At 44.0% G+C, this 27,800-nt stretch overlaps 1 protein-coding gene across 4 annotated transcripts in view; it reads left to right on the plus strand.

Annotated features, from left to right (window-relative positions):
• Positions 1-26,918, plus strand: part of tbc1d1 (TBC1 (tre-2/USP6, BUB2, cdc16) domain family, member 1) — a 46,246-nt gene extending 19,328 nt beyond the window's left edge. For 3 of the 4 annotated variants that reach the window (XM_076090968.1, XM_076090969.1, XM_076090971.1), the window contains 20 exons: positions 1,448-1,537; positions 1,645-1,749; positions 2,792-2,924; positions 3,154-3,245; positions 4,747-4,863; positions 4,986-5,108; positions 5,340-5,488; positions 6,162-6,422; positions 8,292-8,408; positions 8,550-8,666; positions 8,900-9,033; positions 14,257-14,457; positions 17,412-17,573; positions 18,461-18,619; positions 20,022-20,122; positions 20,343-20,486; positions 21,161-21,320; positions 22,049-22,218; positions 25,223-25,399; positions 25,478-26,918. In XM_076090968.1, the coding sequence (XP_075947083.1) occupies positions 1,448-1,537; positions 1,645-1,749; positions 2,792-2,924; positions 3,154-3,245; positions 4,747-4,863; positions 4,986-5,108; positions 5,340-5,488; positions 6,162-6,422; positions 8,292-8,408; positions 8,550-8,666; positions 8,900-9,033; positions 14,257-14,457; positions 17,412-17,573; positions 18,461-18,619; positions 20,022-20,122; positions 20,343-20,486; positions 21,161-21,320; positions 22,049-22,218; positions 25,223-25,399; positions 25,478-25,768 (3,003 nt within the window). In that variant the 3' untranslated portion in view covers positions 25,769-26,918. The remainder of the gene's footprint in view (positions 1-1,447; positions 1,538-1,644; positions 1,750-2,791; positions 2,925-3,153; positions 3,246-4,746; positions 4,864-4,985; positions 5,109-5,339; positions 5,489-6,161; positions 6,423-8,291; positions 8,409-8,549; positions 8,667-8,899; positions 9,034-14,256; positions 14,458-17,411; positions 17,574-18,460; positions 18,620-20,021; positions 20,123-20,342; positions 20,487-21,160; positions 21,321-22,048; positions 22,219-25,222; positions 25,400-25,477) is intronic. The other variant, XM_076090970.1, reaches the window with a different exon arrangement.
• The last annotated feature ends 882 nt before the right edge of the window (positions 26,919-27,800 follow it).

A 27,800-nucleotide genomic window follows, 5' to 3' on the forward strand; every position in this document is an offset into this window, starting at 1 on the left:
ATCTGTCGCACATTCATTTTCACGTACAACCTAAAACAGCACACTGCTTCCCAGACGGACTCTTTCGTGTGACTTCTTCCGGCTCACACACGATGGTTTTCTCAGATGTCTTTGTTGAGAATAACAAGAGAAGTGCTGTAAAGCGCAATTTTGGATCCCTGAATAACAAGTCCTCACACTCGCTCCTAAACGACAGAGACGGGGAGAACAAAAGAGAAAAATAAATAAATCTCCTAATGACTCAGCAAGAGAAAGTACTGACTGCTGTTTAAAAAGAGCTTAGTCACACTCTCCTTTCTCACCTTTATGTGGCCTCAGTGACTCTGCTGCCAACAGCTTTCCTGTTTGTCCCACAGACAGGAAATGTGACCGCTGGCACAGGAACCACCAGGGCCTGCTGCTGTCCCTCAGGGCATACAGACTTGTTATTGACACTGATGATGCATGCTGCTGCTGCTGACATGGGTAGTAGACAGAATGACCTCATCATAGTGACATGTGATCAGTTTTTCCATTTATTTATATTTTATTTAGGAATTTATCGCGAGTTGCAATAAAAAACACTCTAAGATTGAGTGTGATGAATTTACAATATCACGAGTGACTTGAAAAAGCTGTCTAGCTTTCTGTTATGGAAGTGAAAAACAGGAATTATCATGTTAGAAAGAAGAGATGCACTCAATGTTGCTATTTATTTAATTTTTTAATTTTATCTTTTATTTATGCTGGGAGACTTATGATTATTTGTACCTTATTTAAAAGTTTTATTGTTTGTCCCGTCTGTGATGCAATAATAATATTTCTTTCTTAACAAAATGAAAGTTATTCCAGTACATTTGAGTGATTTGAGTGATTAAGCATATTTTGATGATTATCGTAATAATGTGGTAAATCTCAACTAGGACCATGTTGACATACATTTATTATATATCGTCCCTAGATGTGATTGATATTCCATACAGCAGAGCATTGAGTGGCAGCATGTTAATAAAAAGAATAGCTGTGCTCTGGATTTAACAGACATGAGATCAGCTGCTTATTCAAACCACTGAGTCCCTTTTTCTTTTGAGGAGTGATAGTGACTCATGTCCTAATGATGGTATGAATGGGGGATATCCACTGAAGCGGAACTGTTCTAAAATTCATAGGTACTTTTTCAACAGACAAATGAAACTACCTCATTTGACAAATCCGATTATAACTGAAAAGATTATTTTTAGGCTTCCCCTTTATATCACGTAATCACTGACCCAGACTTCAGTGTGAGGAATCTGAACTTGAACCACAACTAGTTAAGTGTGCGAGGCTCATTATTGCTGTCACAACCACACCACAAACCTCACCACACACAGAAGCACGCACACTACACACCGCAAGACCATTGAAACACCCACACTCAGAGACACAATTAGATTCACTGTTTTCTCTTTGTCTGTCTTTGCTGCAGGTGGGCAGGTCTCAGATCTTCTTGGTCAGTCCAGACACTAAGAAAGTTGCCATAGAGAAGACGTTCAGAGAGATCTCCTTCTGCTCACAGGTAGGAATGAAGCACTGCATTTCTACACAATACTGTCTGTCCAGGCTTGTGTGGGGTCTTTAAAACCCCATCCTGAACCCTGAAGCGCCTGATCTTCTCTCTTCCAGGGTATCCGTCACGTGGATCACTTCGGCTTCATTTGCAGGGAGACGGTGGAAGGAGGAAGCTGCCACTTTGTGTGCTACGTGTTCCAGTGCACCGACGAGTCGCTGGTGAGAGATGGATAATGAAAAGAGAGAATGCTAGAAAAGGATGGGACGTAAAAGAAATCATAATAATTCACGTGTTTTGCCGTTTTTATTATGTTCAGTTGTCCATACGTCTTGTTTGATTCTCTTGAACTTGATATCTTAAAAAAACAAAACCTGGAGGGGGATTTCTTTAAATTTCAAGGTTGACCTGATTTAACATTTGGTGGTCAAAGGGCACTGTGACCTCACAAACATATTTTTGGACACAACACAAGAATTCCTCTGCTAATTATGACAAATTGATGAAGTGATGACATTTTGGATAGACATGTATGTGAACTGCAACAATCCAAATCGGCACGTCTGTGTTGGTAACATTCATTCAGTCATTCATAATGCACATCTACAAACCTAAAATCAACTCTTGTATAATTGTTCATTGGAACACAATGCACAGTTGAGCATTGTGTGTACTTCCTGTAAATCATTTCACATATATTTCCATATCAGTACTTCCCACTCAGTTTAATTTAACACCTCTAGAGTTTGCTTTGGGTTTACGTCTGATTAATTTGTGCTCGAAGTCTTGAGGCCTATGACTCAGAGCTCTGTGCTCCGTTGAGTCATGGTGTGTTTGATAAAAAGCCTCGGTCATCACACGGCTGTACTGTAGTATCTGACTGCTGCCAGAGTAAACTGGACAACCTGCACAAAAAACTGCACATCCTGTTTACTTTACTCTTATTTTTACTTCGACCAGTTTTATACGGCATATGTTACTGCAAAGACCCAGATTTTCCACATATATTGAAACTTACTAGAAACTTACTGAAACTCATAGAATTAGGAAAGGACAAAAAACACCATAAACAATATTGGGTCAAGAATGGGGTGGATTTGTTCAAATAGCTGTTCTCTCGTGGAATGCAGTTCTGAAAAGAAGCTAATGTAAATGAATACGGGTAGAAGTAAACCCATAGATGCACTGACGATATCAACAGGCTGTATGTTGGATGGGTGGGAAAAAAAAAAGCATAAAGAAGAATGTGTTTTGCTCTTGTAGGTGGATGAGATCATGCTGACTTTGAAGCAGGCGTTCTCTGTGGCTGCCCTGCAGCAGAATGCAAAGACCCAGAGCCAGCAGTGTGGCGGCTGCCCCATGCAGCAGCTCCACAGACTGTGTGAGAGGATAGAAGGTAGGCAGCTGCATCTCTGTACTGCATCCCAATGAGTATAAGGTGTATTATGCTGCTGAATTAAGTGACCTATAAACTATAGGGGGTGTACAATATAAAACTGCCACACCATCGACCCTCAGTACCCCACATACCGTATGAACATACACCTACTATAAGTAAAACAAATGTGATGCGACACTAGTCTTGTCTGCTGCGTGTTTTTATCCTGCATTTACATATTTTTCAGGTCTGCACCCATCTAAAACCAAGCTGGAGCTTCAGAGACACCTGGCCACTCTGGACAACCAAGAGCAAGCGTCGGTCTTTGAGAACACTATGGTAACGCGTCTGTCCCGACGGTGCACATGTGGGCCCAAGTGTCAATTCCTAGAGTTCCCTCTGAGGCGACCGCAGCTAGAAACACACCAGTCAGTCTTCAGGTCCCAGTGAAACAGAAGTCGGAGCGTCTTTAGCTTCTCCACTGTGACGTATTTCACAGTGAAGTAACGTTTGAGTGGTGTGCAGTTACGAAGAGGGACGTAAATCACATATTTTCCATTTTATTGGGCCGCTAAAAAAAACGTGGGCGGGATTAGAGTTTAGCACCAAACTGAGCTCCAGCGGACTTTTGGCTCCACACACACCTCCTCCACCTGTTGTTAGATCAGGAGGAGGAGGCAGAGATGAAAGGGAAACTTTGCTGAGTCCGGGCGCTGTTCATCTGCAGTGACACAGAGCCGGTTAAAATCAGCAAAGACTCCCTTCAATGAGTTAGACCTCAGACACGTGGTGTCTTATCTTCCTATCTCTCCGTTTTGCCCTGTTGCCTACTGCGATTTGATTGGATACATTTTTGTAAACGTCCGCGTGCAGGACGAGTCATCGGACATTTAGAAAAGAATCAATCAATCAGGTTTTATTTATAGAGCACCTTTCAAACAAATCAAATCCAATTCATTTACAAATGATTGACAAGACGGAAATGGAGAGAAGGTGAAGAGACTGATGCACACCAAATAAGGCCACGTAGTGCCTCATAAAGTAATAAAAGAACTTTAAAAATCCATACGAAAACTAACAGCTAAACAGTGTAAAGATTTTCAAATAGGCGTAATATGTGCTCTCCTTTTGGTCCTAGTTAATACTCGGTTAGCAGAATTTTGACCTAATTGAAGCTGACTTATTGTATTCTTTGTTTGACCAGAAAGAAGGGCGTCGCAGTAGTCCAGCCTAGTAGTTATAAAAAGCCAGGGATGCAATCATGATTTTGATGTATCACCGTCGAATCACGTGTTTTTCACGAGGAGCACTGATCTGCCTTTACACATGACTTCAATATTCCTGCCACCTCATCTCTGTGTTCTGGTCTGTTTCACTCTCTGTGGCTCTCTCAACACGTCCGTCTGTTTTCCCTAAAAACACAAGTGGACTGTTTGATAAAGCACATCCGTTTAAATGTTGCAACTTAATCTGTAGGCCCGCTGATGTTATTTTATCCATCATTGGTACTACACATTGTTGACCAAGGTGAGCCTTGGGAGGAGACCGCCCTCAAGTATTTCTCTATGACTCAGCTGACATCTGCTGGTGATGTGGCTGAACTGCAGCACCACATCAGTGCTGATCTCTCAACACATGAGATCATGCTTTACTAACATAAAACAGCACAGTGTGTCCACTCTTCTAATGTAATGTAGCTATTGTCCACTCAAAACCCCTACACGTTTGGATGCTGCTTTTATGTCAACACTTGCAAACTCTTCCTCACGTATCATTTATTCGGCATGGTCGAAAAAGAAAAATGTAATATAATTCTTTTTGCATTTTGTGTGTGTTTCAGAGGGCTCGTCCTAAGAGCGACCAGGAAGAGAATGAGTTGGTGATGGCCTCTTTGAGGGATCTGTATGAGGAGAGGCAGAGGAGCCATCAGCACACTCTGCCTGGAGACAGCAAACAGGTCACTTTATTACAAATATCCCTTTCACTTAGAATGAAATAAGTGTCATACTAAGCTTATACATACTCCCACTCACTCCCTGTCTTCGCTGTCTCCCTCTATGTCTCTCCATGTATATGTAGGTGTGTGAGGAGGCAGCTCCAGCCCCAGTGGATCCACAGCAGAGTAGCAGTCGGCAGCGACTCGAGCAGTTCAAGAGCCGAGCCAAGCGCTCGCTAACCGAGTCCCTGGAGGGGATCTGGAAGGTAAAACTGTACTTTCTTTCTTGGTTTGTATTCAGTAGTGCTCAAGTAGTCACTTGTATACATGGTACGCTGTCATTATTGTGATCTAACATAGAAGAACAGGCCTTTTTGAGGACATGGTAGTTTTCATAATTGTTAATCTTTACACTTTGAACGTGAAACTTGAAGTAATGTGCCGGTTTGTGATCTTCGACCTACTGTGTATAACCTTGGCGTGTGTGCTGTTGGCAGGGGAGCAGCAAGGCCCGAGCTCAGAGGGACAACAGTGTAGGAAGCGATGGCGGCATTTATACGCTCAACAGCAGCCAGGACCAGGACCAGTCTTGTCTAGATGACCCCTTGCCCGCCTCCTCCCAGCTGCGACCCACCAGCCCACTCAGGTAAACACACATGCCCACACACACACTGACTCATATCTTGGGACAGAACAGTCAGGGATTCAAAGGTCAGAGCAGTTCTACTTGGATTTCATTATCGTAGAGGTTGATGAGACCCTGAGTTCCAAGATCCTGATCCCTGGGTTTGTGAAAAACCAGCCTCCAGAATAGATTGATAATTCAATGTGTTTTGAAATCTCTGTTTAACTTGAAAACGGTTGCTTGCAATACCAGAAAGGACAGAATTGGTCTTTATTCATTGTCAAAATCGGTAACGAGTATCACTTCTACACAACGTTTAACCGAGACTCACTCCAAATCCACTAAACCAACCTGTAGATCATCTGAAACGATTACATGAGAGTCTATGGAGCAGAAACGGATAGTTGTTGTTGGAACCTGGTCAGAACTGGCTTATGCTACGCTATGACTGGCCAGCCTGCGTTAGAGGGCGGGACTTTGCGAAAGGTCCATTCAGATCGGAATATATTTAAGCGTAATTACACGATGATTTAATTATTCCAAACTTCATTGGACTCCCTTTAACAGAGCATATTATAAACTTAATTTCACCTCACACTTCTTTTTCCCTTGGACTACATAACACGTGTGTGTGGTCATGAGATTATGTGGTCACCATGTTTTTCTCCTCACACACTTTCCTCGTCGTCTTCAGGTGCCACAACTCAACAGGGGACCTGAAGCGCCTTGACTCCTCTCTCCCCCTGTCCCCCTCCGCTTCCTCTCAACCCGGCGACGCTCAGCCTCAGGGCTTCCGCCGACGGGCCAGCACCTTCAGCCACCCTCCCACCCCTTCCTCAGCAGAGAGCTCGCCGCTGCACGCACTGACTCGCACACCGCAGGACCCCGCTGCAGCCAGCAAGCCCAAGCTCGTACGCCACTACTCCGTCAGCACCGACACGCCACACCAGAGCAAGTAAGGAGAGCGTTTCTGGTTTCAATCTCGAATTTTTACATTCCCAATGACACGTGTTGCAACATGTCTCACATTAATCACGTCCAGTACGCTAGAAATGTCTCAGATGTGAAGGGGCCGCCCATCTCTCTGCCGTGACATATTAAGTTGAGCCGTACAATGAGTGAGGATTGGTTGCAGTTGCATTATGTTTACAACTTCTATCCTCTTCCTGGATCAACGACTGAAGCACATAGTTTCAAACCCCTCGTGTAACTGGTGACGATCAGGAATGAGCCTGTGACGGCAGTCTCACGGGTGGTTGAACGCATGTTCAGTGGAGCGTGTCATCCCCTGGTTTCCTCTATGTCGGCAGGTGCAGCTGTGTCAAAGGGAAACAAGACGGTGTAGATCATCTATAAAGAGCTACATATACAGCCGGCTTAGTGCACAACGTAGTCGAGTTCCTGTCAGCAAAGTGCTGCTGTTAAAATCTTGGCTGTTGACGTTATTTCCTCTGCACTTGAAAAACTCTTCTCCCTTGTCTGTCTGTGCGATAAACCTCTTGACATTAAATCAAACTCGCACTACTTTTTGGTTATTCTGAGAAAAAAAAGAATCCATGTAATGTGGATAGGATGATGAAGCAGGTGGGAGCGTTTAAGTTAAGAAATTCCACCAATTGTACACATCAAAGTCTGTTACCAGATGTTAGGGAGTACTACTGCGTATGTGAAAAAGATGTATAAAGCCATAGAAATAGAATTGGAGTAGAACGGACATTGAACTGTTTTCCGTGGATGTTTTGACTGGTACGAGGGCTCGCCGGGAAGAGAGCAGAGGCTGCTCCGGATGGCTGCCTTGTTTGCTAGGTAGCTTGACCTTGGCCCATTTTCTTTAACCAATGTAGCATTAAAGCATGCCCGAATTAGCTAGCAAGCTTCCTAGCATACCGCTGGCTAGTAAGCAAGCTAGCTTGCTAATTCCACCATACTTTGATGCTACACTGGTTACAAAAGATGAGCTGAACAAAGTGCGTTTACTACATTGTGATTAGAGTGTGTGGATGAAGCAGTGCGTTGTTAGACTCTTTTACTCTGGCTCTCTGCGCTTTGCAACGTTACTACTACTACTGCAAAACCTCATCTCAGTGAGTCTGCAACTTGCCCTAAGTCGGTTTGGTTTATACGGAAGTTAGCCGGCTACAATGGTAGCAATGGCAGCGGTACACATAAAAAATGGCCGCCGATACATTGATTTGAATTTGAATGTCCTTTCTTCTCCTGTTCTATTTCTATCAATACAGCCTTTTGTGGCTCCAGAGGGAGCTGTTGGATCTGTGATCGTTTTCAGTAATTTGTCTGGTCTGGAGTTTCAAATGAAAAGAAATCTGGGGTCGTGTTGTCAGAAAGACGTAAAGGTTACCAGTCTGTAGCCTGCTGCTCATCTCTGCTGGAGGCTACATTAGCCGCTTCTAGCATAGCTTGTCGAGGTTGCATTGTGGGTAATGCAGGCGGCAGGTATTGACGAGTAAGAATAATTCGTGAAACAAAACCGACGGTATCTCTGGTTCTGCTGTATTCTTTTAATTACACCCAGGTAGATGAGCCTGATGTGCTTTCCGAATATTGAATGGCTTCAGTTATGTTTGTAATGTTGCCGTCTAAGGAAAAGACGATATTAAAATATTTTCACCAAGCACTTTGAGATGATCATCAACCAAAATTCTCTCATAAACTATATCTCCCAACTCTATTTAAAAACAAAAACTTTTTCTTTAATTTTCCCTGCTCTTTCTCTTCCCCCATTTTTCAGTTGTCACCTATTTTGTTGTGACTTCCTCTGCTCTTTCTCTTCGCTCCCTCTTGCTGCACTCGCACCGTTTCTCAGACATCTCCCAACCGACTCCGCCCTTCCTCCTGTTCCTCCCTGCCCTTCATCTCCCTCTCTTCTCCACCCTCATCATCCTTCCTTACCGTCTAGTGGAGCGCAGCTCAATAAAAGACGGTGAGAATCCCGCGCTGGTTTTCAGTTTAACTCATGCATTTCTCTCAAAGCCTGTGTCTCTCTTTGTGTGAACGGAGCCCTGCGTCTCTCTTTTCATCTGTTTCCTGCCTCCTTTTTTTCACCTCCATCTCTCCATCTCAGTCCTCTGGGTGGTCTGCGCGCTCGTCTCCCCTCCTCCGCCTCTGTCCCAAATTTTCTGAAATTTACATTTCTGGCCCGTGTCCAAGAGTATGACTGTCCCGATGTCCCAAAGAGCAGGTACACACACACACACACACACACACACACACACACACACACACGTACACTAAGTAGTCACGTCCATGTCAGTGTGTCCAGCACAGTCATAATCTGTGCTCCTTGTTTCACTTAAGCTGATTTTATGTATATTTTTGGATATGTGTGTATATGAATATGTGTGTACACAGTTTATGGTATAAACTAGGAGGACATATTATGTAACTATTCGTGTGTGCGTGTTTGTGTTTCAGTGATGTAGCAGCTCTGTCTGCAGCGAGTGCAGCATGTGGCGTAGGGGAAAGCCCTCTGCGCAGCCACCGCCACTCGTGGAGGCAGCAGATCTTCCTACGGGTCGCCACACCGCAGAAGAACACAGACACCAATGGTAAGAATGGACACAGTCACTGATTGACTTAACTCTATGCAAGGACTAACGAGTGGTAGTAAGAAGTTGACATTATCCGTCAATGTCTTTCCTACCTATCGGCCGTAAAGAAAGTAGAAAGTCGTTTGGCCAATTTCTGGTTTGTCTCCTTTTGAGTTGAAATGAAGGCCCTCTCGGATGCAAAGAAAAGATTATTCCTTATAATAGTAACATTTTCATTGGATTAAAACTGCTGACTCAGTCCCTACACAGTATTTAATAACTTGTCCAAGAAGGCGATCATGCTGCCGTGTCATTTAAATACACCCAACGCTTATGTTTAATGCACAAAATCTAGAGCCCACTGGATAGAAAACCGTGGTTGTTGGTTGACTAAGGATGTGTCGCACTCTTTTAGACACTGAAGAGGAAGGTTTGTCCATCGTAACAATGGGGTCACACGGAGGTCCTGTGTTGCGACTTACGCGCAGGAAAGAGGGGCGTAACACAAGTTGTCTCACAGGGTAAAGGAAGCATGAGATCGACCTGTGGATTCACATGTTACGAGTCTTTTCAGGGTTTGTTTTTATCCTGCAGTCACAGTCCAATTATTCAGAGGACAAGATATCGCCTCAAATATACAATTCAACTTTTCAGCAACAAGAACTTTGAGAAAGAGCTTTGAAGAAAAAATATATTTTCAAGTTATACAAATTGGGTCAATACATTACTAGTAATTATTTTGTACCTACATGCTGATTATTGGGCTTTTTATTTGCAAGAATCTGGCGATACGATATGTATCTCAATACAGAGGTAATGATTCAATGTATTGCGATATATTGCATTTCATAAAAAAATCATAGCACTACTGACCTATATCAATAAACAAATTTAACTATAAATGCATTCAGGATTCTTTCGGTAATCAAATTAAGTAAATAGAAAATATAGACAGTGAAAAAACTGTGTGTATATATATATATGTATGTATGTATATATATATGTATATATTTATTTATATATTTTATATATATGCATTACTTTTTTTTTTGTCGATAGTGTTTTTAAGAATCTAAACAGTATCACAAAACATAATATCACAATACTCAAGTATATAGATATTTTCTTACAACCCAAGTAATTCATAAGATTTGCTTTTCAGACAGAATTGGCTCAAATCCTGAATTCTCCATATTATTTTTAACTTGACAAATTTTGAAGATAATTAAGCAATTTAAACATTATTCAATCTGCTCAGGAACAAAATCTGACACTGGCACACGCGCGTCAAAGAGAGTTTGATGCAGGGAACGATTCTGCGATATATTTCAATTCTGCACATATTTGGCTCACTGTCACCAAACAGTACTCTCTTAAATCACTTGGCAGACAGAAACAGAAATACCTGCTTTGTGCAGTTGAGATCTTCACATTTGGATTACTTTGTCTTCTTCCAAAGAAGAACTCAGCTCCAGGTCAAGACAGTTGCTCACATGTGCACAGGCACGCCTAGTACGTATCCTACCAAAAGAAAGATTTGATCGGCTGCCAGGGCCAAGTGTGACATTGACAACCGGTACGACTCCGCACCTGGCGCTGAAACGTTGAGAACATTCATTCCATTACATTACAGTCATTTAGCAGACGCTTTTATCCAAGGCGACTTACAATAAGTGTATTCAACATAGGTATTCAAGAGAACTGCTAGTCACCAGAAGTCATAAGTGCATCTCCTTTCTTCAAACAAGCATCTAAGAGCATAAATAAACCAGAGCAAAAGTACAGTGCAGAAACAAACAAATACAAAAAGTGCAACAAACTAGTATGAATACAATAAGTGCTGAGTGGAAAGCTCTGGGTAGTACTTCTTGAAGAGGTGAGTTTTCAGCTGCGCCGAAAGATGGGCAGCGACTCTGCTGTCCTGACGTCATTCCACCACTGTGGGGCCAGGACGGAAAACAGCCGTGACCGAGTCGATCGGCCGCAAGGACCTCTGAGCGACGGGGCAACCAATCGCCCCGAGGCAGCAGAGCGAAGTGGTCGGGCGGGGGTGTAGGGCTTGACAATGGCCTGGAGATAGGAAGGAGCTGTTCCTTTCACTTCCCTGTAGGCTAGCACCGGAGTCTTAAACTGGATGTGAGCTCTTACAGGGAGCCAGTGTAGAGAACGGAGAAGGGACGTTATGACATCTCAGTCAATGTCTACACAAAAGGGTGTGCGTCTGTGTGTCTGTCTGTGCAGACATGGGAATCATGCATGTGCTTGCATGTCTTCATATCCTGTGTTTTGTGACTTGTGTGGGTGTATGACAAGTGTTGACAGTGTCAATAGTTGGGTTGGTCACACCGTAGCTCCACGATAACTTATGTTTAAAAAAAACAAGAAACAGACATGTCCATACAATTACCTCTTACGTTAGCAAAAGAAAGGAATGTCTTTATTACACTTAAAGGTGTTTATGTTTACTGTTTGAAGAAATGTTTTTGAGTCTTGTAAAGTCTTTAGTCAGCTTATAGCATTTGAGTTTGTTTCAGTGACATGCATTAAACTCCGGCTTGAAATTGATTAGGGGAGCTACCAAAGATTCGGTTTATAAGACGTCTGTAAATAAAGGTCCAGGATGATGTCCTCGAATGTCTTGTCTCTGAATCCCTCACATTTGAGAAGCTGTTTTTTTTTCCATATGGCATAATCCAGGGGTTCTCAACATTTTGTAACTTAAAGAGACAGTTCACCCCAAAATCAAAAAAACAACTATTTTTTACCTCTCACCTGTAGTGCTATTTATCAATCTAGATTGTTCTGGTAAAACTTCTTTATGGCATATAATGTCGACCCCCCCTAAACTAGACAAAACCAGGTCTACGTGGGTTTCTAAGGGTGGACTGTCTTTGTGCGAGTGTCATGAACTCTCTCTAAATTGGCACATTACATAATTTTACAGTTTTGTCAGAAAAGCACCAACAATTTAGACAGCAGCTGTCTCAGTGTCCCTGCAAACCGTCTTCTATTCAAAACTCCTCTTGCAGGTTTAACAGAATGCTTGCGTGTTATTTCAACTACTATCGCCAGAGTAAACACGCGCGGGTGAGATAAGGAGTCCGGGAGAATAAATACTCCCCCCACTGCTCAACTGGCATTGACCCGGAAACCTAAATAACAGCACATTCTGCCGTAATGTTGTCATGCCACAACAACGCCACAATAATAAGGGTGGATGTTTCTATGGAAGTCCTGCGATGCCAGAGCTACTTGGAACCCATGAACTTGGGTTCTTACAGCGTGATAGGACTGACTTGTGTAGTTTACAATGCAGGTGTGACTTCTTCCCCGATAAATGAGGGAAACTACAAAAACACAGCATGAGAAAAATAATGACTTTGAAGTACTAATTTAATTATTTTTTCAAAAGCAGCTGTACAAATTATTGATATTAAGCTCACTAAAATCATATCATCATATATATGTTAGCCACTATGTGTAGAACGCCACACAGTTTCTAGCCACTGTGTCTTTGTCTTATGCTACCACTGGGGGGTGCCAAAGTCTGTTTCCAAATTCTGAGCACACAGCCACAAACATTTCCATACGGTTCAATTAACACCTCTGAGGCAGTCGCAACACCAACTGAGTATTAAAAACCTTCACAGTGGCGGCGTTGGATTAGTGGATTGCTGTCCGTGCACATGCATGTTGGAGTCTCCATAAACGCAACAGGAATGTGGGACTAGTGTGACCTTTTCCCCACTCACCACGCTGCTCATGAGAGATGAGCGAGCTTCAGGGCGCCGCTTCCCTTTCAAACCAAAACGGCCGAACATCAAGCGGGACGTTTCTCCTCACCATTAATTACATCTGCACCTGACTTTTATTTTGACGGTCGACCGCCGCGAGGTGAAGGAGACTCGGTGCTCTTAGCAGCTCAGCTTGATAGGCTTTTTGCTGGCCCAATGCAGCGCTCCAGAGTTGGGTCGAGTCGGGGCGTGGATTTATAAGTGTGTGTGTGTGCTTACATGCATGAGGTCATGGGTGTGTCAAGTTTGTGCGTGTGTTGGAAGGGATGACGGTGTCTCAAGGCCATGTTGACAGTCCACACACAGACAGCGCCAGAGGAAAGCGCCAGCCGTGTTGATCTACTTTGCATATATTGTGTGTGTGTGCGTGCGTGTGTTCAGGGACATGGGTCTGGTGAAATGTTTGCTCAGGGAGTGGATCATGCCACTTTATGCAAGAGGGGGTGTGTGTGTGGTTATTTTGGCATTAAGTTTAGGCGCACACAGTACGGTAGCTCTAATGGCTACAGTTAGGGTAAGGGGCTAGAGGGTTAAAGTAGTCCACGAGGATCGCAGGAGAAGTTTGTACGTGTTTGCAAGTGTCTGTGTGTGTGTGTGCACGCACACTTTTCACGCCTCGAAGCTGACTCTTCAGCCGTGTTCTATTCAAGCAGGACAGGAGTCTGTTTGTCTAACAAATACACAAGTCTCTCAAGAGAGTTGCCGTGTGTGTGTGTGTGTGCGTGAGTGTGCATGTTTGTCACACTTAACACATAACATAAGAGCCATATGTTTGTATAACGACTTTGCTGGTTTCAGCACGTCTTGGAACGTCACCCCGATACAGAGACAAAGGCACACGTGAACGTTAACCCCACCTGGCCCAGAGAACACGTGTGTGTGCGTGTGTGTGTGTGCACTTATCTTACTTATTTCTAGTTTTCCTCAGAAGACCTCTTTGGAAAGAGAAGCATCAAATTGACATACCTAAGCAAAGCTTGTGTGTGTGTGTGTGGGGGGGGGGGGGGCGGTGTAGCATGCAATCAAACTGAATCTTGATGTTCCTATGAACTGAAACAGAAGCGCTGGATAGTTTTATGTCCTTCCTCTAAACAACACGGTATTTTGAGGTTTTGGGATCCACCCTGTACTTTGGGGTGGAGTCACACAAACACTTTTTTTTTTTACTTTACACTTTGTGTGCGACACACCCGACTGTGTCGAATGCATCTGTGTTTATCATTTTGTTTTGCACAGGTGTTGGAAATTGTACTTTTTTTTTCTTTTTTTTACTGAGGTCCAATGAATGAAGTAAAAAAAGAAAAAATGTCCCATGATAATTCAAACTTATTCAAACTATTATTTCACAACATAACAAAGTGTTATCTTTTGTTAATTCTTTGCTGTGTATGCAGTGGACACCTAATGTAGCGTGATCTCATGCAGCGTGATCTGACGTGTCTTTCAGAGAGGGGGGACCCCTGTCTGGAGGGGGGCCGGCTGTGCGCTGGCCAGGTGGGAGTTGGAGGGAGCGGGGACTCGTCCATACGGGCGGTGCCCGAGGAGAGGACGAGACGGAGCAAAGAGGAGCTGAGGGAGCTCTGGAGGAAGGCCATCCTGCAGCAGATCCTGCTGCAGAGGATGGAGAGTGAGAACCAGAAGCTACAGGGTGAGTGGGGGGGGGATAATAAAGCCACTATCATTGAGGTCATAGAATCACTCTACATTTCTTTGCTGTGTTCGGGCTAGATCTTTTCAGGGGAGACCCAGACCGCTGGACTTTCGCTGCTGCAAACCTTCGGCAGCGAAGTCGCACCAAAAATGAACTGGATCCGGTTTACAATCAAAAAGTATTTAATAAACAAGAGAAGCTAGAACAGTTGCAAACTGAATTACTCTATCGATATCAATATGTCCCATGGGGCAGAGTTCTCACAAGGCCCACCTAATAGGCCAGCCCAGCTGGTCAACTACACAGAGTGGTAACGACGCGAACTCAAGCCAAAACCCTCTGGAACTATCTTATATTTAAAAGTCTCTGTCCGAAAGTTTAAATGTCCAGTATCAGCCTCTGTGATTGGCCGAAATTCAATAGCCCCTCCTGGCTTCGGGCAGTTATCATCTCAGTGTTTGGTTGAAGTCGTCCGGACTCCTCCTCTGGTCCTGGTGGTCTCTGCAATGCCTGTCTCGAAATCCCTTTCTGTCCCTTGGCTATTTCCCTATTTCCCTATGGCTATTTCAGACAAATTTCCCCTTGGGGATGAATAAAGTACTATTCTATTCTATTCTTCACAGTTTAATACATTCAATGATTGTCTTTTATGGCTTAACACTTCTATGATAAACATACTGTAAACATATTATACATTCCATAAGTAAATATATTATGACTTTTTAACATATTTTGACATTCTTATTATTACGACACTTCTACTCACCACTTGTGTGTGTGTCTTTGTGTCTTTGTCAGCCTCAGGGTGGGGTATCCTATGTTGGTGTGTGTTATCATGGGCGGGGTGTTCCGGGAGAGAAATGGAGAGCGGGCAGACTCTCGCCCTCTCCAGATAAGACAGACAGCAGAGCCACGACCGCCCCAGCAGCATCTATTCTTACCCTGGGTGTGTCCGCTGTCTGCTCCGTCCAACTTTTCCTTTTTTTAAATTATTATTATCCAGACTACGCCCTCCAGGTCACTCCCGCTACTTCTCTGTCTTTGATTGCTGAGGCCATGATACACAGCATTTCATAAAAACACTTTTCAGATATCTCGACATGTTTTTAATTTGTCTTATGCCCGATATGTTTCAAAATGTGTTTTATCCTGGATTCTAATGCCAGCTCTATGCATAGCAGTCCACTTTTGCGAGGCACTGAATTGACTCAGTTTGTTCATTCAAGCTGTGGTATTTGCCTCAGTTCATGTTTTGCAAAAATGTTGCCGAATGGGCTCACTAGCTGGCGCGTGGTCATAGAACATGAGGATGTTTGATTCCTGTCTCTGAGGTGTCCGAAAGGGGGGGAGGGGGGTCATAGTAGCTTACTTTATTGGTGGGAATTGCAAATCTGCAATAATTGACGAGATCTTTCATAAAAGAACACAAACAAAGGTTTTCTATTTGAAAACCGTCTGTTGTTGTTAATCGGCCCCCGTTCATTCGACCGTGACCCAAAAAGTTCTGTCATGCCGAGCGCACCCAATGAGTGTTTCCAGTGCCGTCTGCTCTAACCAGACATCCAGCATGCGTCGCACCACATAGCTGAGGACTGCGTCCCGGCCTTCAGTCAGTAGCCTGGGAAGGCGTCCATGGAGGTTGGAACAGGAAACGGACTGCTGTCTCTTTCCTCTCCCGTAGCGATGATGTCACCCGCAGCTGGTCAGCGGGTGGACACCATGGATGAGTGTGAAAGGGTGGAGAGAGAGTCCACAACTGGGAAGGAGGGAGAGGGAGAGTGTGGCCGACAGACGAGACAAACGGGGGATTGGATGAGACAAAAGAGTTCAGAGTGCAGGCAGAAAAGAGAAGAGACGAAGGGCTGTGGGTTGAGAGATTAGGGAGGAAAGAGAGGAAGGGTGTTGTCAGAGAGAGAGGAACAGGCGAGGGGCGCTGGGCGTGCCCTCACCTTCTTTGATCGCTGGTGTCAACATGTTGCAACGGAGTTCACAGTTTGTCTCTCTGTGTAGTTTATGTGTTAATCTGAAAGCCACAAATTAGATTGGGCAAAAAACCGTCTTATTGTAACACCGCAGGGGGACGTGTTCTAATTATCATCTTATGTCCTCTGTCAAAGGCTTTAAGATGTTCCTTGATTTACTCAGTTTGTCATTTTCAAACATCCAAATTTGATTGGATTTAATAAAAACTGGTCCGTTACCCTCTCGGCCCCAAACTGGAGACACAATCAGCAGCTAGCTGGTGAACACAATGGAGGGTTTAGCAGCTAAAGAGAAAGATATTTCCCTCAGCAGTTGGTGGAGACCAAAAACCGAGCTAAAAGATCGGGAATATTGGACTTCCGTTTGCCAGCTGGCCCAGAAACAGGACTCCAAATAACAGATAAACGTTCTGTAACTGCTGGATGTGAAGTTTGCTAACAAGTTTGATTCAACAACTTAAAAGGTGATGGTGTAAATGCTGTGTTCACAACTTCGTTGCCCTTTACGAAGTATTCATTAAGTTATTGCAGGCTTGAATAAACAACTGAAGATGAACACCGGCTTAAGCGCTCCTGCCGCAGTTACTTCTCACACATTAACCACTTGAGCTGTTTGCTCTCAACATTTCCCAAACCCAACATTTCCCAAACCCTTTTTTTGATTCAGTACCACAAGTCTAAAACATCCTGCGCACATCTGGTCTTTTGTGCTAATTTCAGTCACTAGATGATGACAGCTTCACTCATGAAATGCGTGTGGCTTGGTCTGTTTAGAAATCTGTCACTGTTTTTATACTTCTGACAAAGTGTGTGTGGAAGTTTGTCCGAGTTATGTAGGAAATTGATCGAGTGCAGGAAACAAAAAGGACAAAACGTACAGAGCTTAGTGCTTTGACAAGAGAGATGCGCACACACACACACACACGGTACATCGTTGACGCGCATCCTCTGTGTTTTCTCCGTTCGCAGCCTCGGAGAGCGATCTGCAGAACAAGCGCCTGAAGCTGGACTACGAGGAAATCACCCCGTGTCTGAAGGAGGTCACTCTGGTCTGGGAGAAGATGCTGGGAACTCCTGCGAGGGCAAGGGTCAAGTTTGACACGGAGACCATCCACGCTGCTGTTGCACAAGGTATGCGTCTGGCTCCGCAGATACATATATCAGTGCTTCTTGGAGATGTTTGTTCCCTAAGTATGAGCTAATATTGACCAAAGCTTAATGTATAAAGCCCCAAAAGTGAAAATATGTACTGTAACGTTTCTCCTTATCAACAGCCCGGGCCCTGTTGCCAAATATGGCAAAACAAAAGAGCATAAAAGTGTTTTTAATTTAACATTTGTGCTCAGTAAAGTCAGTGTGTATTTTTGTGTTTACCCCCTTCTCGCTGTCGAGGCGTGTTCAAGTATCAGCAGGTTCTGCACAGAGGACTGCAAGGTTATCTCCTCCTCAAACGCAACACGGGAGATCAAATGTTCAGAGAGCTCACGTGCACACAGAAAAGGCTACTGGCGAATGAAACGCTGCGTTAGAGCTCAAGTAGCCTCAAGAGCTAGATTATGACGCAAGATGATGACATATCACATTGAGCCGGCGGTCATGCTGCTCAGAGTTTGATGGTTGTACTCGGGCTCTTTCTGTTAATAAACACATTATATCTCTGTTATGTCATTTATATAAACACCGAAGTGTTAAAATAAGTCTGTAGGATTAAAATGATGTATTATATATATTTGAAATGTGTAGTTCACTTACTTTACTATTGCATTTAGAATGTTTGCATACAGCTCTGTGTTTCCTACGGTTAAGACTGCATTCTACACTCGAGGGGAAATACAGCAGAACACTGTTTCCCCTCACCGTTTAGAAACGTGCACTTTTTGGCTGATGGGTATATATAAGAGTAGCCTCTAAATTTCACCACATTTTCACGTCACCTCATGATTTGCATACTACTGGTTTGAAACAGCTGGTTAACCTGCTATTCCACCTTCGAACTAACCCTCCCTCGTCTCCGACAGGCGTCCCGAGGCAGCACCGGGGCGAGATCTGGAAGTTTCTGTCCGAACAATACCTGCTCAGGCAGACGGTCCCATCCCGACCGCCCGCCAATCACACTCCGTACAAAGAGCTGCTGAAACAGCTGACCACGCAGCAGCACGCCATCCTCATAGATCTGGGTAAATGGATGCACAGTACCATGAGCACAATTCTTTAGGTTTTCCACAGGTCTTGAAAGTTCTTAAAAAGTGAATGCAATTCATGCATATTTTCCTTGCCAGCTACGAGTTGTAGCTGTGTTTTGTATCCGCTTGCGGGTTGTCGGGAGACATTATACATCTATTAACTGCTAGCTACAGCGGCTGAGAAGCTCATCGACTCATAATGGGTTGATTTGAACAAAAATGTACTTAAATTATTATTTATCTGGTTAATCCATCCTTCAATATCGTATCTGGGTCCATTACTAGAAATTATTATTTAAGGCTGGGAAGTACTGACAAATAGGCGATGTACATGTCAATAAATGTATGTACTTATCCAATAATTGTGGACCTTATTGTCCCTGCTGGTATTCTGTCATTATTTGGCAAGTATAGCTGTGAAAAAGGTATTAAACACTTCTCGTTGGGATATCTAGGGATACCCATCCCTAGATAGGTATTGCGAGAATATAGCTGTCCTGCGAGGTAAATTAAACAAGGTCTTACATTTAATTTGGTGAAACTCTGCACTGAGTACACTGTAATGTCTCAAACCTCACGCTTTCGCCCTCAACACCTTCCACCCACCCACACACACGCATAGTACCTACACCCCACCCACATAACACCCACATACATACACATCCACCCACACATCCATCCCTGTAGCACCTAACCTCCCCTGTGTTTTGCTGTTTACCGTCTTTCATCTGTCATGTTATTCACGCTACATCAGGCGGGGACGGAGGTGACTCTACGTAGCCACATAACAAAGGCTGTGGTATGAAAGCACGTAAACATGCAAATGCGCAGTTTAAACTGAGGTAACAACATAAGTTGGGCAAGAAAAAGAAGAATTCCGGCTTGTGAAGTTCAGCACACCTTACATTCAGAAACATAGACACCCTTCCCTCCAGGCAGGGGAGGGAGTCGTGGCATTATGTTCATACACACTCGCGCACGGCGTCACTGTCTTCTCCAAAAGCCACACTGTCACACGCTGCAAGTCGAGTTGTACTCTGTACCGAATTACACACCTGCCAATTACCAGCCCGGCCTCTTTAAGAATGTTCTTTATCACAGATCCCGGGACATTATGTTGTCCTACCTTATGTAACCTTTCTGAAGGAGGGTACACGGGTATTCACTTTAAAGCGGGGCGGTTTCATTTGTGAGCATGACGACACGCGCTCACGCACCGGACTCCCTCGCGGGAAGTCTAGCACCCCATTCAGACACACCCTCAGGTTCTTTCCATTCAGACAAATGTCAAATGGGCCAGTTTGTTTGGTGCAGCAATTTCATAGTAAATACAAACAGTGCAGAGAGTTTAGGCAAGATGGATCATATCTCGCTCTTTTTCTCTTTTCCATCCCAGGTCGCACTTTTCCCACTCATCCGTATTTCCAAGCACAGCTGGGGGCAGGACAGCTGTCTCTGTATAATCTACTGAAAGCCTACTCACTGCTGGACCCAGAGGTACCATTTCATTCTTCTTTTGGGTGTCTCGATCTCTCTCTATCTATCTATCTCTCTCTCTCTCTCTCTCTCTCTCTCTCTCTCTCTCTTTCTCTCTTTCTTTCTCTCTCTCTCTTTCTTGATGGACTAAATAGAACTGTCAACTGTCTTTATTTGGCTTAAGCCCTTTTCCCCTTCCTTGTCTGTGTGGACGTCAAGTTTGTTATCGTTGCAATTGCAGGTGGGCTACTGCCAGGGCCTGTCCTTCATTGCGGGAGTGCTGCTGTTACACATGGAGGAGGAGGACGCCTTCTACATGCTCAAATTTCTCATGTATGACGTGGGGCTCCGCAAACAGTACAGGCCTGACATGATTATCCTGCAGGTGAAATGGACACACACACACACACACACAGAGCCTCTTTGTCCCACATATATAGGACACTTACAGAGTCTGTCAGTGTACGTCTGGCAAGCTAACTTAGCTATGTTCCGTACACAAATGTAACGTTCGTGTGAGTGTCACAAAACACACAGTCGTCTTACCTTCAGCAACAGATGTCAATTGCGCGACTTTTGGGGGTCTTAATTTCCAACGTTTTATGCCAGACTGCGACTTTCTCGACTTGCAAAATGATCTTTGAAATTGAGACATAAGTGTAATTCATGGCACAATTCAAACGTGATCAAAAAATGATTTGTCTCTCGCTGTTGACTACCGTACATATTTTTTCCAAAATAAGGTCCTATGGTCATCTACCTAAAGGGGCGGGGCTATGCCTTTCTATAGATTCCCATGGTATAGGTTTTATATCACCCTTTGATAGAACAGCTATTGTGATAACGAGCTGTTGTTTCTTTACTGAGAAGAGACATTTGCTGTGTAGTCTTCACGTCCTTAAACCACGCCTAGTTACATTTTTGAGCCTGAGAATAGGCTCCAAATCTCTGCCTTAAATTTAAAACCACGCACAAAATAATAAAAGCACAACCTGCGCATGATGTACACTCCACCGCACCAACCAAAAAAAACAATCTTTGGTATGTTGTTTCCATCAGATTCAGATGTACCAGCTGTCGCGGCTGCTCCACGACTACCACAGGGATCTCTACAGCCACCTGGAGCAGCAGGAGATTGGACCCAGCCTGTACGCCACACCCTGGTTCCTCACCGCCTTCTCCTCGCACTTCCCCCTCGGCTTTGTGGCCAGAGTCTTCGGTAAGCTGCCCTTGTGTGTATATATACTGTATATTGATTCTTTGGAATGAAATCCAAAAAAAGTGACGCACGTAAACACAGACACATTTGAGATAAAGTCTTTGTTTGTCAGGTACAGGCAGTTGTTTTCCTCTAAAGTGACCTTATATCATTTGTGTTAATACCATCATACCCACAGCTCTTTCGTATATATCTGTCTTTCACGTATACACACTCGCCCTCATTCCTTTCTCACTGTCGTTTTCACGCCTAATTTGTTACACTGCTCAGTCAGTGAACCAGACTCTCTGGCTCCTCGCGCTCATCTGAGCATAGCGCTGTGTGTGTGTGTGCATGCGTTACAGCGAGAGGGCATCATCATAGCACTGTGAAGTCTTTGATATCATGCAGCATGAGGGGCTCCTCAACTCCGCTCCTATTCCTTAATCTGTTGCATGATCTCATGAAATCCTGCCAAACCCTTACCCTGCCCTGATGCATTCAAAGCGCGCACACAAATTCACACACCTACTCGGTCTCTGGCCTATATTTATGTTTGTTTAAACCTTTTTTAATTGACGTCAAAGCATCTAGCATTGAAAACAACCCTTTAAGTCACCAATCAACGCGGTAAGCTGTGCTGTGAGTGTCTGTCATTATATACCGGCCTGTTGCGTAATTGAATCAAAAGAAGCCGTCAACCTCTTTCGTCCTCTGTAACCTTTTGACTCCTCTTTCTCTTCTATCAGATATGTTGTTCCTGCAGGGGTCAGAGGTCATCTTCAAGGTGGCCTTGAGCCTGCTGGGGAGCCACAAGCCTCTGATCCTGCAGCACGACAGCCTGGAGTCCATAGTGGACTTCATCAAGACCACACTGCCCAACCTGGGCCTGGTGCAGATGGAGAAAACCATCAACCAGGTCAGAGTACCAAACAGTCGGTAACGTGTAACCTCCCCTTTAATCACAGGACTGCCTGACTGGTATACAGTGCAAAGTTGTGATGGTCCCAAACTTTTTTTATTATCATTGTTATTATCAGGATTACAGTGAAGTGTTTGAGTTGCATTCAAACACCTCACTGTTCTTTTATATTTATTGTTATTGTTACCAAATCCCATGAAAATACCAAAAGCAATAATCTGTTAGTCCATCTCAATACTTTCCCTTTCATGTCTGTACTCGGACCCAAATCCATTTGCTTCCATTGAAAGCAAAATGTGCTGTCGTCGTTGTTATCCCATGACGGCCCGTCCCTCCTCCCACATGTGCTTCAGCTTTCCCTTCGTCCAGACCTTACACGCTACCTCATGCCGACATCTCTACTTCAGAGGATGCTCCTGATTTATCTATTAAATGCATAATATTCATTATTTAAAGGGAAATCGAGCAAATGCATTATTCGGCAAGAGTATATCATAAAAGTAGCCCTCCATATTACCCTCTAGCCTTCAGGAAGCTCTCAGTCTCATGAAGTTATCACCAGACTTTACCTCGACATCACACACAGCAGCGATTTCCACTTCCTTTCAACTTTTGGGAGGTAGAATGGATTTTCACAGGTTAGTGGATCAGCGGTTTGTCTGATCTCGTGCTCAAGAAGCTGGTAAACTCCCCTCAGGTCACTAAACCTGATCATAAGATCATATTTCAACAACTCGTGTCGGCGAAAACGGAAACAAAGTTGCTTTATGAAAAAAAAAAAATGGAAATGGTATTCCACTTGAGTGGCAACATTTGTCAATGTGATCCACGCCCTCTCCTTACATCAGCGGTGAGGGCAGCCGATGGGTGGAGTGCCACTGAAGGGATTCGACCTTCATGCGTCAGTGTTTGCGGTGAAGTACTGTGTGTCAATAAGATCAGGCACACCAAAACCGTCATGATCACACTACCTCCTGTATTGTTTTCGTGAGGGAGACACATGTAAAATGATGGAGCGCTTAATGTTTACACAGGCGATGACGGTAGGCACTCGTGGGGCGTTACGGGGCATTTGTGCTGCATTCGTGTAGTTTCGGAACAATCGCAAAAAGTAGTTCCCGACTGGGAAAATTTGCGCCTTTCAGGTCGAAAAAACAACAACAACTAGAAACAGTAGAATACAACATGTCTTCTTTGTAGCGTCCATGTTGTTTCCACATTACGGCTTCAAGCTCATGAACACACCGAAGTCGGAAGAACGACTTCCCAACTCGGGAAAAGGTGACCATCCGAGGAGCACCTGAATGCACCACTGTCTGTGCTCTCCGAGTGGCGAGGGTCATCCTAGTTCTTCTTATGAACTGCTTCTAAATCGTTCCGGTGTGTTTGTGTCCAGCACAGATCTGCGTGTTTTTAGTCCGTGCTTGCTGTCTTTCAAAACTGTTCAGTCGGCCTATCGGTGGCAACGGTCAACTTCTGCTGCAGCTGACTGTCTGAGACCGAGCGCTGCAGGTTTTTGGGAAAATAGTGTCTTGCAAAAATCTCCCAACTAAAATGACTAAATACGTTCCCGGACAGCAGGTCAAATGGATGTGACTGTAACTCTGCTGGAATAACGCCGTGCGTGCGTATTTTTACTTCTATAACACACAAACTGGTCTAACTGTTGTCGATGAATTTAGTTGGAATTTTCTTCCGATTTAAAACAAATCAAATATTTTAAGTTTTTGTCAACATTCACAAATTATTCTGAGGCACTTCCACCATTTCACCCTCATCCTAGCAACATATTTCACACACTACACACCAACTGAATACACAGAATGTACTGCAACTACTGAAACACTGACATACTGGAAGAAACAACCATCATAGCGAGACGCAACTTATTTCTTATGTAATTAATTAGAAAAAAAAACCTGATTAATATGATTTTACAAAAGTTAGTTGATTTGCTTATTGTGTAAAACTGACTCAGCACATGAGGAAATGTGTGTCTGCTGCATCTGTTCCTGTCTCTACCCCCCGGATACGAAGCATTTTATCTGTTTAATTTGATCTTTTTAAAGCTGCACAGGCTGCAGCTGGAGGCGGGAGGGGAACAAAATGAAGCGATGAAGGTCGGGGTAGTGGTACCGGCAAGAACTTCAATCTACTTTCACTTCTGTGTCTACGGTAAAATCAGTTGTCAGAGGAGCTGACAAGAGTTTAAGATAAGTCAGGCATGTTGAGAGATGTTCTCAAGGTACTCTATAGTTAAGAAAGTATGCATTTACCAATGGATTTGTATGTAATAGCAAAAAGGGCGTTGAGTCATGCTCTAGCCTGCTGGTACTCTTTCCCCCCCCCCAGTGCCACTTATCCAGGTTGTCTAATATGTTAACTGGGGTGTGACTCACAGTTTTTACCACAAAAATAACACACAGGGAGTGTACTCACAGGATGTTTGGAGCCGCGTATGCAAAACAGCCTCCATTGTTTGTTTTCTGTTATGCAACTGTAATTTGTGACACCAAATGAAACGCAAGCTTCATAACTTCCTATCAGTCTTGTTACAATGAGTTTGCTGAGATGTGAGTGCACGGTGACGTGTGGAGACGGGGAAAGAAATGCACACAGACGAGTTAGAACGCAGCGACGGGTCAGCCAAACTTATTTGGAAGAGAAAATGAAAATGTAGATTGTATCCTAAATTTAAGCTGCTTCATGAGGGTCGCCAAAAGGTAGTTTTTTTTTAAATATTCTGTTAATTAAGTAATCTAACTACATGTTAGTGTTTGGGAGCACAGTCATTTTCTTCCAATAGATGCATGTTCATTATTTTATAGGAAAGAAAGAGTTTATGAGCCGCTGGGGTTCACTGTAGATTCAGATGAGCCCAGATGTTCTCTTGGATCGCATACGCTTATGAAACAAAATGTTTTTGTGTTTCTGAATGCTCATTCTAGAAGGATACATGTCAGAGAGCGTTTACAAATCTTCAAAATCCTGTGTTCATCAGGTGTGTCAGATGGACATGTCCAAGCAGCTCCAGGCCTACGAGGTGGAGTACCACGTCCTGCAGGACGAGCTGCTGGACACGCCCCCGACCCTCACCCAACAGCAGCGAGCCGCGCAGCTGGAGAGGACCAATCAGAGCCTCCGGCAGCAGAACCTCGACCTGCTCGAGGAGCTGCAGGTAAACGCAGACACACACAAATAGAACCGAGTTATCTCCTCCTTTACCTCCATGTCAACTATCACTCGCTCCCCCCAGGTGTCACACGCTCGCGTCTGCAGTCTGGAGAGCCGAGTGGATGCCCTGGCCCAGTCGGAGGGCCGGCTGAGGGAGCAGGTTTCCGCGCTGGAGGGGGAGAAGGAGCAGCTAGTGAGCACCGTCGCACGCCTCCAGGACCTCCTCACCGGCCTCGGCATACACGCCGCCCCCGACGGACGTGCGCTCCCGCCGCCCCCTGGAAGAAGCGCAAAGACGGAAGACAGCGAGGGGCTGGCTATCAGGACTGCAGACTCCCTTCTCCACCCTTTGGTTCTCCCAGAAGGCTCATAACCGCACCCCAATAACTTCCCAAATGGTTAAGGTCGAGCGGAGGAGGAGACTGTCGTGAGAGACTTTAAGATGACTCCCTACCTCGACCTTTGTCCTCTCCCCGGCTCCAGAATGTTAATAAGAACTGTAAACTGGACCCAAAGCAAAGAAAAATAAAGGATGGCACCCTTGAGTGTTTTATCCCAAAGTGCCCACTTCCCGCTGTCTAACAAATACAAATGAACATGTGATTCGAACAACAACCCCCAAAGGTAGCACTGTCCCACTGGGCCTCTACTGTTTGCTCCTGTATGTCTGTCCGCGTCTCTAAACGTCTGTCTCGTGTGTTTTATGCTCCTGTGTCGGTTGCAACAAGGCTAACACAGCCAAAGAATGTCCTTATTATTATTATTATTATTATTATTATTATTATTATAAAACAAGCTTGAACAAAGATTCAGAGCCTGAAACGACACGTTTCTGATCACGACTACACGCAAGTAAAACAAAGATGTTTCCAAAGAAAAAGTAGTGTGGCAACAAAGTGAGATGAAGGGGACGGGTGAAGAAATAAACTTCATGACAGTGTTTTTTTTTCTTTTTTCTATTATATAAGTTGAATAGACATAAGCTAAAGTATATCAAATCTTGGACGGTGGTGCTCATATTCAGAGGTCAAAGGTGAACCGTTTTTTGATTTCTCCTCCGTATTTATGTTCTTCCTCGGTTGCGTATCCTGATCCAGTACGTTTTCAGCTTTAGTCACGGTTGCGCACAGGAAAAGTAACACAGTAGCAAAAAAAAACAGTAGCTGTGCCGTCCCCCCGGTGAGGGGAAGTACAGACTTTTACACATCAATTGATTTCAATCGCTTCAAAACACACGTCTGTCTGAAGCTTCAAACGGGGAAACCTCCGCTATTGAGGCGATCTGTCAGCTACGAGTCATTTACTGTATTCAACACACTGAATTCCTTCGACCCCGAGGGGCAGCCTGGTGTGTCCCTGTCTAAATGTGTGCGTTGTGCCATTCACTGACAAATCTGTTGATTTACACTGTAAAGATATTAAGCTTTTACTCCTGACTCTGTCTTGCACGTGTTGTGTTTTTAATTGATTGATGCTATTATTGTCATCCTGTACCTTAAAATACATTTCATATCCTTTCAGCACTTCCGTGTTCTGTCAACCTGTGTGTGTGTGTGTGTGTGTGTGTGTGTGTTTTTTGATGACAGTGTAGATCGTACCACCTCGCGTCCAAACACGCCTGATTTGATTTGAGGTTTCAAGCGTATGTGAAATATACCGTACACAGTATTTAAAGCACAGACATGCATTTGTGTCGAGGAACTCGGCTCTGATAGTGTGTTAAATGGGCTAGTTTTTCCAGGTAATGGTGACCCTTTGTTTAGTTATTTGGAAGACTGCGATTCCTCAAAGTCGGGCTCAAAGTAACAGGATATGATTACACAGAGCTTGTTCTCTTCACATTCCTAAACGTGTTTGAGGACATGCGAGTACATCCAATTATCAAGCAGCTGGTCAGGGCGGAGCCGCCTATATGTCAGGGTGTTTCTGTGTGAGTGCATGATCATAATTAACAAAAATAGCCATGACGAAGAACATTACAGTACAGTTTTCTGTGCTTTGAAATATTAGTGACATTCACAAATAGAAAGAATTCCAAAAAGTTGCTTCAAGAGTTTATCTCTCAACAAAAACCGCCCTGTTGACTAATTCCCATCCTGCTGTGTCCCGATTCTATACTTTATAGTTTTGCATTTTTACACTTGGTATACAAGCAAAAAGCTTATTAATGCTTATATTAACAATAGATTAAAGGACTGCATGTAATGTGTAACAAGACACTCATGGTGACAAAAAACAGGTTTTCACCAGACTGCAGTTTTTCTAGGCTCGTTGTTTTGGTTGTTACGAGCTGCAACTTTTTGTTCACACTTTCATTCGCGCTGTTAAACGCTGCAGCTGTTTTTTTTTTTTTTTTTGTAAAAGCGCTACTGTACGCTAATGCTCCAGCACCAAACGGCAGACAG

Source organism: Anarhichas minor, unplaced genomic scaffold (assembly GCF_050575085.1).
Source record: "Anarhichas minor isolate MPS153535 unplaced genomic scaffold, ASM5057508v1 ptg000014l, whole genome shotgun sequence".
In the NCBI taxonomy this organism is placed as follows: Eukaryota; Metazoa; Chordata; class Actinopteri; order Perciformes; family Anarhichadidae; genus Anarhichas; species Anarhichas minor.